The 17192-nt window shown below is 42.2% G+C and overlaps 1 protein-coding gene across 1 annotated transcript in view; it reads right to left on the bottom strand.

The window, feature by feature from the left end:
• CBY1 (chibby 1, beta catenin antagonist) overlaps positions 1-17192 on the bottom strand; it is a 37049-nt gene that overhangs the window by 7686 nt on the left and 12171 nt on the right. The window contains exons 2-3 of the mRNA XM_086936468.1: positions 12715-12868; positions 7056-7161 (exon numbers count right to left, since the gene is read on the bottom strand). Coding sequence (XP_086792594.1) covers positions 7056-7161; positions 12715-12792 — 184 coding nt within the window. The 5' untranslated portion in view covers positions 12793-12868. The remainder of the gene's footprint in view (positions 1-7055; positions 7162-12714; positions 12869-17192) is intronic.

Below are 17192 nucleotides of genomic sequence, written 5' to 3'. Positions count from 1 at the left end.
CGGGACCGTTTGAGGCCGTTCGAGGTCTAAGAGGTCTGGCCTGGCCCACCCTCCTTGGTTCCTTCCACGGCTATCGCACCTGGACTTTGACTCTAGTGAGTACCATACAGAAACCGTAACTGTCACACATTATGTGTACCCGGGGGAGTCGCAGTAAGACTGCGCTGGGTTTAACCAAGCCAAAAGGTACCTTGGATGATTTCCTTTTTAAAACAAACTTGGCAATAGATGCCGAAATTACAAAAATGCAGAACAGGGTTTCTATCGAGTTAGACGCTGCACGCAGACTCTCCCAAACATTTGCTAACTCAAAAAAATCCTCCCTGGGAAAGATTGCGTCCGCTGCATCTCCCCAACAGGCTGCACCCCCCCCTCCTTTGTTGATTCTCGCCGACGTTCATAACTCCCCCTCTTCTTCCTCTCCACCACCATTAGACTCTTCCTTCATCTTCTCACCCATGACCGTCCAACCTAGTGAGGGCGAACCACCCACCAAACAGGGAAACTCTACCGCCTTGCCGGTCATAATTGCCCCTTCCTTCTCTGTAGCAAAAAGTACAAACCCAAATCGCCAAGTTTTGAAAAAGAAAAACAATGCAAAATCTGCCTATGCTCGTAAGAAAGCCAAAGTTGCAAGGCAGCAGTTTTTCAATCATAGAAGAACTCTACCTAACACAGGGGATTCTAAACAAATACCACCTCCAGCTACCCAGCCAACAGGGGGTGATAGCAACCCCACTCACTTTACCCCCACTACTGCCCCTGTGCTAGAGAATCCTACTATCCCTGTAGATAACCTAACACTGGGAGGGCCAAATGAGACAGGGAGGGACATGGATAAAGTGGGTGATGATGAAGACTTTCTCCAAACAGTCTGGGTCACTTTAAAACAACTAAACTTGGCTTGCAGAGGAAAGGCATATCATGGGGTATCGAACATTCCATTCACCCGCTGCTCCCTCCACTCAGGGCCGTAATAAAGGGGGTCTGTGTATATACATCTCGAATGTAGGGGATATAAATGTGTATAATTTCCACTCTGACCAATATTTTCAAATCCTTTCTTTTAAATGGGGCACCACACAAAAGGTCATACTGGTGAACTTTTATAACAATATGCCAGTAAATGAAATGGAACTCATTTTGAATAAAATGTCAAACCACATCCATAAAGTGAGAGATCAAAACACGGGAGACCATACAGTTTTCTGGGTGGGAGACTTCAATTGTGCCGTCTGCCCACTTTCTGAGCTAGGTTTGTGCGGCCTTGCAGATCGTGAGGAGGACGGCCCTTTTCACTTCTCACACACCAAGCTGGGGTCTCTCCTTAACAGTATCATATTTGCTTTTGATCTCACCTTCATTAATCAGGCATGCTCTCCCCCAGTTCCCTTCGCCCCAACATATAATGGAAGAGGTTGTGAAACCACAATTGACTTTGCACTGATATCCCCCACTACACCCAATTTTATAACCTTTTGGGAGATAGGGGATGACCCAATGAGTGACCATTACCCCATTACCTTTGGGGTTAGGCTCCCAGTGGAGAAAGCAAAGAAAGCTAGCGGCCCATTTTATCCATTGGAGGTCACCTTAACAAAGATAAATGGCTATGTGCTTAAGTGGGAGAAATTGAACCCCACAATCTTCTTCCACAATCTAATATCATCTTGCTTTGCAGACATATCTATCTGTTTAGAAGAAGATATTGATCCTAAGGCGATTATGGCAGCTTTCGCTAATATTCAGGAGTACATAAAAGGTGTTCTAACTAAGAGCCACAAAAAGAATGGGAAACGTGCATCCGGGTGGTTTGACTCTAGGTGCACAGCTGCTTTAAAGAAATTGAAGAAAGCTTTAAACGTCATTCCGAAAAACAGGGTCCAAATCTCTGAGGCCAGAGGAGAGTATAAGAGAGAAATTAACCTCCGGAAAGCAACCATGAAAAAGGAGGCCTGGGAAGCGTTGGGAGAAGCTGCCAGGAACAAGGACACTAACCTCTTCTGGAAAGTGATAAGATCAGTATATAACACAAAAGATACTGACAATTGCATAGATGTAGCAATCACAGCAGAGCTTTGGGTAGAACACTATGGTAAACTCTACACCAACAGACAGGGGGACAACATGAATCAACAAAAGGCACTTTTACCCTTGAACAAATTCACGCAGGACTATCAGCCAAGTGATCCCCCAGTCTCCCCATATCCAATCGACTTGGTCTTTACCACCCTAGAAGTTGAAAATGCAATCAGGGAAAGCCCTCCAGGGAAAGCCCCTGGTCCGGACCACACACCAGTGGATGTCTATAAAACAAACCTGGAATTTTGGGCTCCGCTCTTAACCAATGTTTTGAATATGGGAAACAAATGCGGCTTAATTAACACCTGGTCAGACGCTATTGTGGTCCCCATCTTCAAAAAGGGAAATAGGGACGATCCGGCTTGCTACCGTCCTATATCTTTATTGGACGGCCTCATGAAAATTGCAGGAAGGATCGTCCTTAAGAGGATTCAGCACTGGGAGACAGAAAACAAGGTCATCTCGGAACTCCAATATGGCTTCCGAAAGGGACTGGGTACCCAGGAACAATGTTTAAACCTGTCCTTACTGATGTCCAAATATACTGAGGCCAAAAAAGGGGATCTGTTTGTCACATTTGTTGATCTTAGCTCAGCATTTGATTGTGTGGATCATCTGCAGCTCTGGTCAATATTGGAGCTTATTGGGGTGGATCCTACCATCGTTGTATTTATTAAAGAACTGTATAGAGATGCTGGTGCCAGAGTGAGGTTCGGGACCCAGGGGCAATGTACACAGAAATTTGCCATAAATAGAGGGGTTAGGCAAGGTTGTATACTTGCGCCCCTTCTATTTAGTTTTTACATCAACTCTGTTGTAGTCCATCTAACAAATCTCCAAAATGACTATCCGGCTGTCAATGGTAGGCCTGTACCCCTCCTATTATACGCCGATGACGCGGCTATTATGTCTAGGACTATGGTAGGGTTGCAGAGAGCGGTAAGAGAATTTTCATCCTACATGGGGAAAAGAAATTTGAAAGTGAACATCTCAAAAACTTTCTCCATGCCGTGCACCCAAAAGACCAAAAGGCCACAATGTTCGATTTACCTTGACGAGCAAAGAATTGAGAGCACAGACACTTTTTCTTATCTGGGTGTTGTTTTTGAGAGAAAAGGAGCCTAGAAACATGCAGTATCGGCTAGGAGGCTTGCCTTTACCCGTGCTATTGGGGCCCTGAGAACTTTTGCAGCGAAAATTGGGGGAAAACCAACTGCTGAGATGATACAGATCTACCAAGCAAAGTGTGTAGCGACAGTCACCTATGGAGCAGGCTTATGGGGCTTTGAAGATGTGTCCTCACTCCAAATTTGTGAGAATCTCTTTATTCGCTACTTATTGGGTGTGAGTAAATCTACTTCTACCTTCTTCACTCACATTGAGACTGGCCTCAAATACCTTAGCGACTCCATAAAGCTGTCACCGTGTTTGCTCTGGCACAAAATCTGGACTACCAGGGAATGCCAACTTAATAGAGAACTCATCACGGATTGCATGAACTTGGACGCCGCACCCAAAATTAAATGGATGCGACATGTCCGGTTGATGTTCTCCAAGATCGGTTGTCCTGAATACTATGATGACCCAGAGTCCTTAGAAAATCTGTCTAGGTCGTCCCTCAAAAAACTTTTACTTACATACCTGGAAGGTGCTAGATGGGATGTTGAGAAACGAAAAAATACCACCTTGAGTTACCAAAGAATCACTCCCATCGAAGGTTTGCAATTGTACCTCAGGACCGAAACTGCACCTTATCCTCGTATGCTTCTTACCAGGCTGCGCCTAGGCACCTTTTTCCGTATGGTCACTCTTCCAAAACAAAATGATTGGATTTCTCCGAACTTGATTTGTCCATGCGATGATCACTCATCACAAAGTAACATTCATATTATGTTCTTTTGCAATCTGTATTCTGCCCCAAGGAAATTGTACCTCTTACCTCTTCTTAAACACTGGGGCATAAGAACATGTAAAAACGCTTATTTTAAGTTACTTTTGTTAGATGAAGTGTATGTCATCTTTGTCGTTTCTCGCTTTTTAATGTCAGTGATGAAATACAGAAATTCTATGATGTAACCCTTACATGTTTAAATTTTTTCACACGTTTTTACATGAGGCCGATTGCCGTAACTTCATCATTGACTTTTTTATCATTCGTAAAATTCTTTTACGGATTCTTACAAAAGTTTCGTTGGGGATAACTTTTTAAATTTGTTGTATAAAATGTACTTGTATGCTTTTATGATTTTATCAAACAAATCGAATAAAGCTAATTTTGAATTTGAATTTGAATAGGTATGCTTTTACCGGTCGGTAACTGCCGAAATCGGCCGTTATTGACCGGTAAAAGCCTTTTCCTATGTAGGAGGCTATTTTACCGATTCGGTAAATAAGGAATCGGTATTTACCGATTCGGTATTTACCGAATCGGTAAATGAGATGTAGGAAAACAGTGCTTCTGGGCTTTAAGGATTCGCTATTTACCACCAACTATTAGTTGGTGGTAAATAAGGAATTCCTATGTAAATGCATAAATGTGCATTTACACCTGTGCCATGTGACAGACATACATGCCCTTAGGGCATGTTTTGTATGCCACATGTGCACACCAGCACTAATCAGGGGTGCAACAGGGTGTCAAAGTGACACCCTGCCACCCTTGACTTTTTCCTAATTTTACTGGATCGGTACTTACCGATTCGGTAATTGACATTCATTCCTATTGGCCACCAGGCCCATAGGAATCAATGGCAAATATCGAATCAGTAAATACTGATTCAGTAAATACAGATTCTGTATTTTTTACCGAATTATTATCTACATTGCAATTACTGATTCGAAAATACCGAACCGGTAAAATTCGGTATTTTCGAATCGGTCATTTACAATTACCTACATCTAGCCCGTAGTTGTTTGAGACACTATCCGCGTTCATAATGGTGCAACGGTTTAGGGAGCAGACCATAATGTTCACTAGTAGTCCTCTTGAACAACCATGTATCCCTCGTCTCTTTTTGGCCTTGCTTGTGAAACACCTTTGAGGAACACAGCCTGCACGAAAGTGGTAGTCTTGCCAGGAGAATTTCTCACCAAGCCAATCAGCCTCTAAAAGGGTAAACGGGCCAGAAGCAGTTAGTCATACACCAAGCTTTAGCTGGGCATGTGACTTATTCGACTCCAGTCTTACCCACGTTTCTGGAGTACTTCCCTGGCAATCAACTGACAGTGGCCACGGCATTACTGGGCTTTTAAAAAACCTAACGAATTATATTTAGGTCAGCCTACGTCTGATTTTCAAAGACTTGAGGTAGATCCCTACTCTGTTTACAAAATCTTTGCACTACCATAATTCTTCTGTTTGGGAGGCAAACACGCCCAAAACAAAATGCTCTCCCTGGTACCCACCAGCTCAGATGCATCATGTGCAGCAAAAGCAGAAAACAGTGCAAAGTTAGACTGAAGAGTGCCACTTATAATGAATGACTAATTTTGCCTCTTTGCAAGATATTCCTATATTTAGCATTCTATTCAAATTCTAGATTTTTTACACAAGGGGAACAAAATGTTGAGCCCCCGAAAATCTTCAGTACTGTGCCCCTTTGCTACTGGGAGGATTTGCCACAATGATGTGTGGCGTTCAGCAAGACTGGTCAGGAGAGATCTATTTTTGGCATATTTTGGAGCTTGTACTAAAAAGAATCTTAAACATTCTGAGATTAGTATTACTAAATCTCCTCTCACCCTAATAAATACAGATGGTACTCGGGGATTAGCTAAAGCCAATGTTGAAGAAACCCAAGACAATGGGAAAATTACACTTGTGTTGCGCGCCCCTGACTTCATGGAACTCTCTCTACCTGGTAAATTCCCGTCCATCGTTTTGTTGGCAGCGAAAGACTCTCAGGAAAATCTCTAGCACAATTACCATATAGAAGAACTGATGGTGAAACAGACGTAGATTATGGACACCATGAAGTGGAGGTGAAGGCTGCTCTTGACATTTCCCATTACAAAAGCAAGGCAAGCTCTGTGATGGAAGCTTCAGAACGGGGTGTTTTAAAATTACAGTACTAAATTCCACTACTCAATTAACAAATCAAGAGCTGGAAATTCCCAATCAAACTGTACAAGAAGTAGGGAACTTTACTCATACGTTTAGGGCAGGACATGTTTGGTATGAGAAAAGAGGAGGACAGGGAGTTTTCCATATCATTTATCCACCAAAAACTAGTCCCAAAATGGTGTAAACAGATGTTGACGTTTCCTCAAACGCCCATATTTGATCACAGAGTGTAAACAAAGGGGGGGTTCGAAATGTAAAAACATATTTTGCATGTGGAGGAAATAAAACACTTTTATAAAATGCCAAAGCACATTTCTGCTACACACATGTGAAAGACGCACAGGAGAAAATATGGAAAATAATTTCTCCTGGGTCTTTAACCTTGGCTGTTTATAATCAATATGTTTATTGCTGTTAAAAGTAAAGAAACTACTGTAGAGTTCTTCTAATTTTTTGGGAAACGTTGATGCAAACATAGATTTTCATTTAACAAGCAGTGAAACGTGCCATCTACTCCCTTTCTCAGCATTTTGCGCCTCTGTAGAAGATGACAGTCTATTCATCACACACATAGTAAACAGACTATGCCCACGAATCGACTAAAAAATGTAATGCTCTTTAGCCATGCAAAGTAATGCCCTGCCCAGTAGAGCTTATATAAAAATAAAATACAAATTTATAACAAGATACATTAGGCTGCTCCTCTTCAGGGTTTATAAAAATGTACATATTATGTCCTGAACATGTCTCTCCTGAACCAAGGTGAAAGTGGTCGCAGTCTGATGCCATACCATACTCTTGAGTCGCAAACTTCCTTTGCCCTCTACAATTCAGGAGATATGGAGTAAGATAAACGATTTTATCAGGTCTGTGCAGACTATCAGCCTGTATATCGCTTACTAGACCATACCTGCTATCCATTGCCCGTTTTCAAACTTCAGGATCTGCCCCGCGATGTTCATATTTGGAGGGCCATAGTCCAATCCCAGCTCTATCTCCCTCACACTACGATCCAGCTGAAAAGATGGACAAAAGGAGCAGGAGAAAAGGGAAACGTAGAGAAAGTGGAAGGAGAGAGAGAGGGACATGATGATGATGAATACAGAAGGGAACATAGATGAGATGAGATGTAGAGTAAAATGAGTAGGAGGACATAAGAAGAGGGAAAGCAGAGAGTGATGGAGGAGCAGGTAGACAAGTAGAGGAAAATAGTGGGGATCACAAGAGCAGAGGGGTGAGGGGAGAGAAAAGAAATGCTTAAGTTCACTGCACAACAGAAATTACACATTATTGAAGGATTTTTAAATTTATCAAAGGTTGAGAATGCTTAGTCCCTCTGAGTGCCATCAATCCTATCTAAAAAGAGAGAATGGTGCATTACAATACAAAAAAATACAGGCTAGATGTTTTGAAACAGCATCGGGTAGAGTTCACTGAGCACTGATCTGCTTTCCTTCATACAGAAGGCATTTGGATGGTGAGCACTAGTGATGGATAGCACTAATCTGGCACAGTGTTAACCAGGGAGACACAAGAACATTAAATGCTTTAAATTCTGCTGTTATGCACTCGTCACCCCCTGCGTTGTGGCCACGTTCTAGTAGCTTCCTGAAGTCATCAGTGGCCTCTGAGCCTTTTCTTAGAGTAGCCTTCCTCTCTATCCTTGCAAGAAGGACCCAGTCTCTCAACTGCACTGTCTTCCTACAGGACTCGCCACAGACTTGCACTCAGATGCAAGCACTGGGGCAAACTAGGAAAAATGTGAATAGAGGCCAACAAGAGCATGGGTTCAGATCGAGGGCATGTAAAAGAAGGAAACACACGTCACCCACCTGGCCCCCATTTCTGGTTTCCTAGCTGGGCTCTCTTCTCGATCCTCATTCTGAGCTAATCCCAGGTGTATCACATATTACAGTTAAGAGCATGAATGATATGGTTTTGCCCCATTACAGCACCCAAGATTTCAAAGCCATTTGTTTCCCTTTTTTCTTTATTTTGCTTCTTGCTGCCGAATGTTTCCTACTGAGAGATCCACAGTAGCACAAGGTACATGTGGATGTTACATGTGGTCCAGTGATAGCAAGGGTTGCCTGCCCCCCCCCCCACCCCCCAAGTAGCTCTGCACGTCAATCATAGAGAACCAAGCCTCTCTTGGGAATCAAGGCTGCTGTGACAAACACACAATGTTTCAGATCAGAAGGGATAAGCTCAGAGCAAAGTCTGCACATGGAGGGTATCAGCAGACCTTTCATTAACAGACAATAGTAATAGAGCACCGAGCAAGAATGCAGCAGAAAATGGTGCATAATGTCTATAGGCATCCTAGTGCGATTTTCCCCTCACACAGTAGCTAGCACGTGTGTGAGTTCTGCTAAAATTCTGCAGTTCACCGGGACCCAGATTCCCAATTACTTCAAGTGCAAGAAACCTAATGCAAATTAAAAGTATGCATATCCTTGCATGCTCCTCTGAAAATATAATTGCCATAATGTGCCCGGGCACCACTTGATAAGAGCAGAAACTTTGTCAATGAGCAGCCATACTTTAGGAATCAGAGTAAAATTAGTGGCATACAGATTTCTGTAGTCAATTTTAGCAGCAGAAATCATCAAGAATCCAAAAGGTTGCGTGCCTCCTTTTAAGAGTGACCACATTACTCCAGATGATCACAGACAAGGTCTCCAGTATTGAACTTTCACTTACTAATCTCTGATTTCAGGTGTGTTAGTCTTACTAGTTCAGTAGAAACAAAAATAGAATACAACACCCACAAGGCGTTAGGCCATCAAACAAAATTCCAGGATGGGAAATAGTGTCTGTAAAGACCTGATGGAAGTTGTCACATACTCCTTTTTGACAAATTTGAGGAGAAGACCATGGGGCAATTAGATCAACACAAAAAATCCACAAGGTTTTTATAATCACCACTGTTAATTCACAGTTCAGACTTAAGAGGATAGGGTTATCAAAAGATATTTGAGACGTTGTCTCACCCTTAACGTAGCAAGGCATGCTTCATCATCATTGGCGACCTCTCACACTGGGGTAGGAAAAATGCCACTCCAGTAGACTCAACCGATGGAAAGAAATTCCCTGAGAGTTCTTACAACTCTTGTTTCAGGCCAAATACTCAGGTCCTGTTTGAAGGAAAAATAATAAAAAAATACCTAGAGGTATATTCACAAGATTTCCTTTATTAATGAGTGCCCGTGGTATAGTTAAAAAACACTAAACATTTGTCTTCTGGTGAAGTACAGGAATTCACCTGGCCATCTTGTATCCATGAGTTACTCATATGTTTCGACCTATACAACAGTTTAGAAAGGTCTATGGTCTTCTTCAGGGTACAAGGACTCCCTAGCTATGGTATCCAGTCTCACCATGCAAGCAAAAGGAATTATTAAAACCCTACAGGTCCCTCCTTTGGATTGGTTAGTACCTGAGTCATGTTAAACTACAGGCATTGTGGTTGAGTGTGGGGAACGTTTCCTTCGTAATCACACATTCATCAGAAGGTAAACGTTACCTCTGCACCTAGCGAGGGCCCCCTCTGAGGTCTGAACTGTGAATTAACAGGATGACTGGACATGAAGAATCAGATCTGATATCTCCAAAACAACTCAAGACAGACAATGGGAACTGGGTCAGTTCATGCAGCAATTAAAATCTTTAGGTGCAACAGTCCAAATGCGCTTCCCCGCCTCATTGAAAATCATGTGGGACAATATAAGGTATGCACAAAATAAGGGATCCAAAGGAGGTTGAATGGTTCATAGAATGTATAGAAACACAACAAAAATACCACTCTTAACTAGGAGAAAAAACAAAAAAATAACAAACAAGCTCATCAGAAAGGCAAGGAGCTCAAAAGGGCAGAATCTTGCCTAGAAGAAGGAAAGAGGAGGCTTCTCCGGGGAGGCAAAAAATTCACTCAGGAAAATGCCGACATTTTACAAAAAATGCGCAAGGTAGGGAACATAATGGGGGGGAGGGGAGCCCAACAAAAGCAATATGGAGGAGGAAGGGTTCCCTGAGAAATTGCAGAGCAAACCCAAGGATCATACTAAATATTACCAGAGGAACCGAATCAATGGCAGTTAATATTCTGTCTTGGAATATAAATGGCCTCGGGATAAAAAAAAAAAGAAGTCAAAAGATCCTGGAATACTTGAAATTAAATGACAGTGAGATAATCATTTTGCAAGAGACACATCTGCTGAAAGAAGAAGGGGCAAGAATACTTAAATATTAGAAATGGGTGGATTCATATGTATGCACAAGCCAGGATTGCTGTACAAAGGGAGGGGTGATCCTGTTTAAAAAATCTCTGAAAGCAAAGATTGAATCAGCAGAAGTGGACCGAAAAGTAAGATGGGCGATAGTGAAAGCTAGGTTTCACAATAATTTATACCCGATAGTGGGGTATTATGGCCCCAATATAGATGATCTGGTGCCTCTTCAAAAGGTATATTCTCAACTTTTGACCACTCAAGCACCCATAATAATGGGAGGTGATTTCAATATAATACTGGATCCTAAAGAGGATAGACTCCCGGCCAAGAACTGTCATAACGTACCAAAAATGAGAGTGGGTTGGTTTATGCATTAAGGACCTAGGATCACAGATATATGGAAAGAAAAGGGAAATAAGACTCATAAATTTACATTTCAAAATAAAAGATTGGGACATTCCTCTAGGATAGACTTATTCCTAATAGATAGAAGCTTAATCAGCAATACACAAAATGTAGGTCATATACCTGTCCATCTTTCTGATCACTCGCGGTCTCACTGTGCCTTCTGCTAAAATCCACCCACTCCAGTTCAAGATGGCCAGTAGACAGAGTCATTTTTACGGATCCAGCCCATACAGAGTTATTAGCAAAAGAGATCGACTTGTTCTTTCAGCTAAATAAAGAAGGGACCTCAAAACAAATTGCATGGGATGCATACAAAGCTTTTATAAGAGGGAAAATAATCAACCTTGCAGCATACAAAAATAAGAACACAAGGACCTGTATCAAACAGCTGGAAAAAGAAATAACAACATAGGAAGAGGAGTTAAGTAAAGGGAAACCCCCACAGGAAATATCCAATATAGAAGAGGTTAAAAAAACAAAAGAGGATCCGTCAGATATACTAGAAGCAATTATTAGGGATAGCTGGGAGGCCAGTAAACACTTGCATTACGAATACGGCAAAGGATGTGGCAAATTACTAGCCTGGCAAACAAAAACAGAATTAACACGCAACAGGGTAGCAAAAATACAAAAAAGGGATCCACCTGAATGCAGCTCAGCGGATACTGAGATAAGATAAGCGTTTCTAAAATTCTTTGACAACTTATATACTGAAGAGACCTTAGCAAGACAGATAAAACTCTTACTGGACAGGATAATACTTCCCTCTACATCTCAAGAACAAAGAGTGGAGCTTAATCAAGAGATCACAAGAGAGTACAGTTACAGAAGTAATTAAAGGCTTAAAAAGGGAAAGGCATCCGGCCCAACGCACTCCCAAATTAGTTATATGTAAACTTTCGAGAGGCACTGGCCATGCCCCAGATGGAACTCCTGAATTATATCTTTTTTTTAACTAAAAAGGATCTACCAGACACCTGGGATGATGCAGTCATCAGTATTCTACTAAAACCAGGTAAGGACCCTGTTAAATGTGAGTCTTATAGACCAATCTCACTTTTAAATGCCGATTATAAAATAAATGTTAGAACCACGTACTAAATGTAACTGTGCCGATTGAGTGTAAGTGCCGGGGATGGAATGGATGGGTGGGGGGAGTTGGTACAGAAGTAGTTGGGAGTGTAATAGAAAATTGAAAATGTTTAATACACGTATTGCCATGTTTCAAGAATGTGAACTGTAAGATACAGGCTACTGATCCGTGAGACGAAATGTATGTCTATGTTCATGTTTATACTGCTAATAAAGAGGTTTTTAAAAAAAAATATAGTATATGCATACTTCGGCTTCCAATCTTCTCTCTTCATCTAATGTAGTGTTATTCAAATTTTGCCTTTGCCCACCACAGCATACAGCATCTGACACTAGGTCAGTCCACTTCAGCCATGGGTTTACCTGACTATGAATAACAGCATTCTGATCTTGCACAATGTGCACATCCGTACAATAAGTAGTTCCATTCAGTGCGAGGGACTACTGGTGCAATCTGTGCTTTTACATTTTAAAATGTCTGTTGGCTTTTAGGCAATGCTTTTCTTATTACTTAAAGGAGGGCCTGGTAGCTTCCCCCAATCTGCCTCTTTTATATCACTTATTTTCATATGAAAAATATTAACAAACAGAATAAGCACAGACTAAGCTAAACGGTTAGCAGCCAACATAGACCTATTGGCTTTGCCAATGCTTGTTATTCACATTCAGCCATTCCTGATCATTGCTTATAAAAATATTACAACACATCTTCTCACTTTTTTTTACGCAGCACATGTTTGGGATAACTGGATAGCAAGAAAAATACGATGAAATAGAAAGGGGGAGGAGAGTGAATGGGAGGAAATTCTGGCCCACATGGCAGTGTTCTGGACTTACCGCATGTAGGTTGGAGAGCGATGCAGACTTCCGAGGAGGTGTTTTCTTCGGGCTAAAGTTGTTCCCAAAGAGCGGCATGATGCAGAGTTTTGGAAAAGTTGTACCGTAAAGCTAAAGATCAAGTGACCGTCCTCGGAAACACCGGGCAGGAAGCCTGTGAATGACAAATAGTGGGGTATCTCGATTGTCAGAGAATGTGAAATGTTGCTGCCTTCCTACCCAATCAAGGGATAAACATACAACAAAATAGAATTGAACATAGACCATGAATAAAGTGTCACAATATAGGAGCTAAAGAATTGCTTTGGGAGCATGGTCACAGCACTTAACCAAATTACGTGAACACCAAGCTGATATTCCTTCAGATGATAATGACACGTGAGGCCTGCAAATCCATGCCAAGTGTAGCCTCAATTGGATTCTGGGAACTGTATTTCTCCCTTTCGCATTTGCATGCTGGTAGCTGACTACAACACACATGCTGCGAGATGTCGTCTGAATCCCTCCCACAGTGCATGTTTGGAGCTGTAACTCGACCACATCAGCTCCTATAAGGCATTCTGTAAAACACATTCATTACATGGACTGACAGTGTGTTTGAGTACATACACTATAAGGACATAGTCCATCTACATATGTGTGTTACAAATGGTTTTAGCTCTTGCCTAGGCAGCGTTTGCCCGGTCTCTTAGAGACATGCTATATTCAGAATATGGGCATTCAGCAACACCCATCTTTCTGATTGGCTCCTTTAAATGTCATTTGTAAATGGCTGCTTTTCATTGGTTAATATGATAACTAGTCCCTCCTTTTTAGGTCTCGTCATATTCCATTCCGCAAGGAATGAATAGGACGAGACTATTGGGGCTAAACTAAGAGCTAAACTAAGCTCTTAAACATGCGGATTTCCAGAAGTGCATGTGTCCCGTGCACGCGCTTCTATCCGCCTGCCTGCCTGCCTCGCATCACCACATCAAAGCCAGCCATCTGTTGCTTCCCCAGCGTGGTGCCGCCAGCAGCTTCACTTCAAAGGGATCCGCTCCGCCCCCTGCTGCATCAAAGGCTTTCATTTCGCGGCCGCGTTTTTTCAGCCCCTGTTAGGCTCGTTTTTTCTGCCTTTCTGCCCCTATTAGACTCGTTTTTCCCCGTTTTTCTGCCCTTCTGCCCTCTGTTAGACTCTCTTTTTTGTGTATTTCTGCCCCCGTTAGACCCGTTTTTTGTGCCCTTCTGACCCTGTTAGACTCATTTTTTGTGCCTTTCTGCCCCTAGACTAGTTTTTTCCAGTTTTTCTGCCCTTCTGCCCTCTGTTAGACTCGCTTTTTTGTGCATTTCTGCCCCTGTTAGACCCGTTTTTTGTGCCCTTCTGCCCCTGTTAGGCTCGTTTTTTGTGCCTTTCTGCCCCCATTAGACTTGTTTTTTCCCGTTTTTCTGCCCTTTTGCCCTCTGTTAGACTCGCTTTTTTGTGCCCTTCTGCCCCTGTTAGGCTTGTTTTTTGTGCCTTTCTGCCCATATTAGACTCGTTTTTTCCTGTTTTTCTACCCTTTTGCCCTCTGTTAGACTCGCTTTTTTGTGCCCTTCCGCCCCGGTTAGGCTCGTTTTTTGTGCCTTTCTGTCCCTAATTGACTTGTTTTTTACCGTTTTTCTGCCCTTCTGCCCTCTGTTAGATTCGTTTTTTGTGCCCTTCTGCCCCTGTTAGACCCGTTTTTTGTGCCCTTCTGCCCCTATTAGACTCGTTTTTTCCCTTGTTTTTCTGCCCTTCTGCCCTCTGTTAGACTCGCTTTTTGTGCCTTTCTGCCCCTGTTAGGCTCGTTTTTTGTGCCTTTCTGCCCCTATTAGACTCGTTTTTCCCCTTGTTTTTTAGGTCGAGCCTATTCCATTCCGCCAGGAATGGATAGGATCGAATTTTAGTGTTGCATCAGGAGAGCTAAACCAGCCGGCGGATTTCCACAAGTGCATCGTGATCGTGAACGCGCATCCGCCTGCTGGTTTAGCTTTCCTGATGCAACTCTAGGGATCCGCTCCGCCCCCTCCTGCACGCGCTTTCCATCTGCCTGCCTTGAGCGCGTCCACTTCAAAGCCATCTGTTGCTCGGCCTCACTTCTCCACTTCTCCTCCCCCCTAATTACATCCCTGTTCACGGCCGCGAGGCCGTGCTTCAAAGGGATCCGCAGTTCCGCCCCTAAAAGCTTTGAGGTTCACTTTCCAGTCACAGCTCTGCACAGTGAGGACACGGACAGCTTTTATCCCTGTTTTCAACACAGGCAATTGTTTACATTCATTTTAATGATTTACTGTTTTAAGTTCGTCATGGGCATGAGATGTGTCTTTCACGCACAGCATGTTTTAGAAGTGGTGTATCCACGTTAGTGACCGATGTGGGTCCAGATACAAGGTGTTTGTTGTCTGTTTTCATTGGGATGGCTGTCACCTGATGATATCACATGGTTTTATTCAAAAACTCTCGGCACATTTGCGTTGGTTCAAACATTGCTTTTCACTCGTGGTGTGGGAGTGGTAGGGTGACCAGACGTCCCGGATTTGCCCGGACAGTCCCAGATTGTCACCAGCTGTCCCGGCAGATTTCTGTAATCTTGGCTCATGTCCCAGAGGGGTTGTTAATCTCTTCAGTTATATCTTTTACTTTCTCTCCCTGCCCCTATCTCTTTCCCTCTCTCTCTTTTACTCTTTTTCATTGTCTTATACAATCTTTCTTTTATGACCTAACAAGATGTTCTCTGCCTCTCGCTGTATCTATTATACTCTCTCTTTGCCTTGTGTTTCTCCCATTCTCTAGTATTTTTCTCTTTCTCTCACTCCTCCTCTTTTCCTTCTAAGTCTCTATCGTTCTTTGCCTTTGTCCATCTCCCCCTCTCTCCATTCATCTTTTCTTTTTCACTCTCATTTTCTTTGCCCCTCATTCTCTCTCAATCAATCTTACGTGTTCACCCTCTCTGTCCCTCTTCAGCATTCCCTTTCTCTCTCTCTCTGTTCTCTCTCGCTTTCTTCTGTTTCTAAATCATCTTCTGTTTTTCCCTCACTCTTTATTACACATTTTCTCTTCCTCTGCCCTTCCCAAGCTCTCTGTCACTGTATGCACTCTCTCTTACACTGTCCATTCATCCATCCATCATCCAGCCATCCACGCCACACAATTTCACTCTACTGAATACAACACACACTCCACACAATACCACTCAGTGCCACATAATTACACGCCACATAATTACACTGCACTCAATGCAACATACTCTCCAAATACCACTCAGTGCCACATAATTACACGCCACATAATTTCACTGCACTCAATGCAACCTACACTCCAAATACCACTCAGTGCCACATAATTACACAGCACGCAATGCAACATACACTCCACATACCACTCAGTGCCACATAATTACACACCACATAATTACACTGCACTCGATGCAACATATACTCCAAATATCACTCAGTGCCACATAGTTATATGCAACATAATGACACTGCACTCAATGCACCATACACTCCAAATACCACTCAGTGCCACATAATTACACTCTACTGAATGCAACACACACTCCACACAATAATAGTAAGTGCCTCATAATTATATGCTACATAATTATGTGCTACATAATTACACTGCACTCAATGCAACATACACTCCAAATACCACTCAGTGTCACATAATTACACTGCACAATATTACACTCTACTGAATACAACATACACTCCCCAGATTACCACTCAGTGCCACATAATTACACGCCACATAATTACACTCTTCTCAATGCAACGTACATACACTCCACATAATACCACTCAGTGCCATATAATTACACACCTCATACTTACACTCTACTCAATGCAACATAAATAAACGTTATCTGTCTATCTATCGCCATCACTCTATCTGTCTATCTATCTATCTATCTATTGCCCTAACTCTATCTATCGCCCTCCCTCTATCTATCGCATCACCATAGCATCACTGAGCACCACCACAGAATCATTCAGGGGCACCACAACATCACTATGCGCTACCACAGCATCACTGAACGCCACAACATCACTCGTCGCCACCACAACATCACTCTGCGCCACCACAGCATCAATCTGTGCAACCATTCAACAACAACAACTATTTCAAATATGTTCTCTCAATGTTTCAAGCTTTATTACAAATGTCACAAAAAAATGTTAATATTTCACTTCTGTTCTTGGATTTTCGTAACAATAAAATACAATGAACATAATCTTCACAAAAGTTATTTACAAAAGCTATTGCCATTATAAATTACAATAACTTTTAGTTAAGTATTAATTATTAAAAAAATAAAAGCCATTTTTATGTGTAATATCAATACATCTAAGTCACGTAAACACAACACATATTGCATTACAAATGCTATAGGTGTCACATTTGCAAAAGTTAAAACTATTGGCATTGTAAAAACCAAAGCTATTAATTTCGCTATTTTCAAAACCAACACATA

Source organism: Lissotriton vulgaris, chromosome 1_1 (genome assembly GCF_964263255.1).
Source record: "Lissotriton vulgaris chromosome 1_1, aLisVul1.2, whole genome shotgun sequence".
Lineage (NCBI taxonomy): Eukaryota > Metazoa > Chordata > Amphibia > Caudata > Salamandridae > Lissotriton > Lissotriton vulgaris.
The sequence above is the reverse complement of the archived record's forward strand: the minus strand, read 5'-3'. Positions and strand labels throughout refer to the sequence as shown.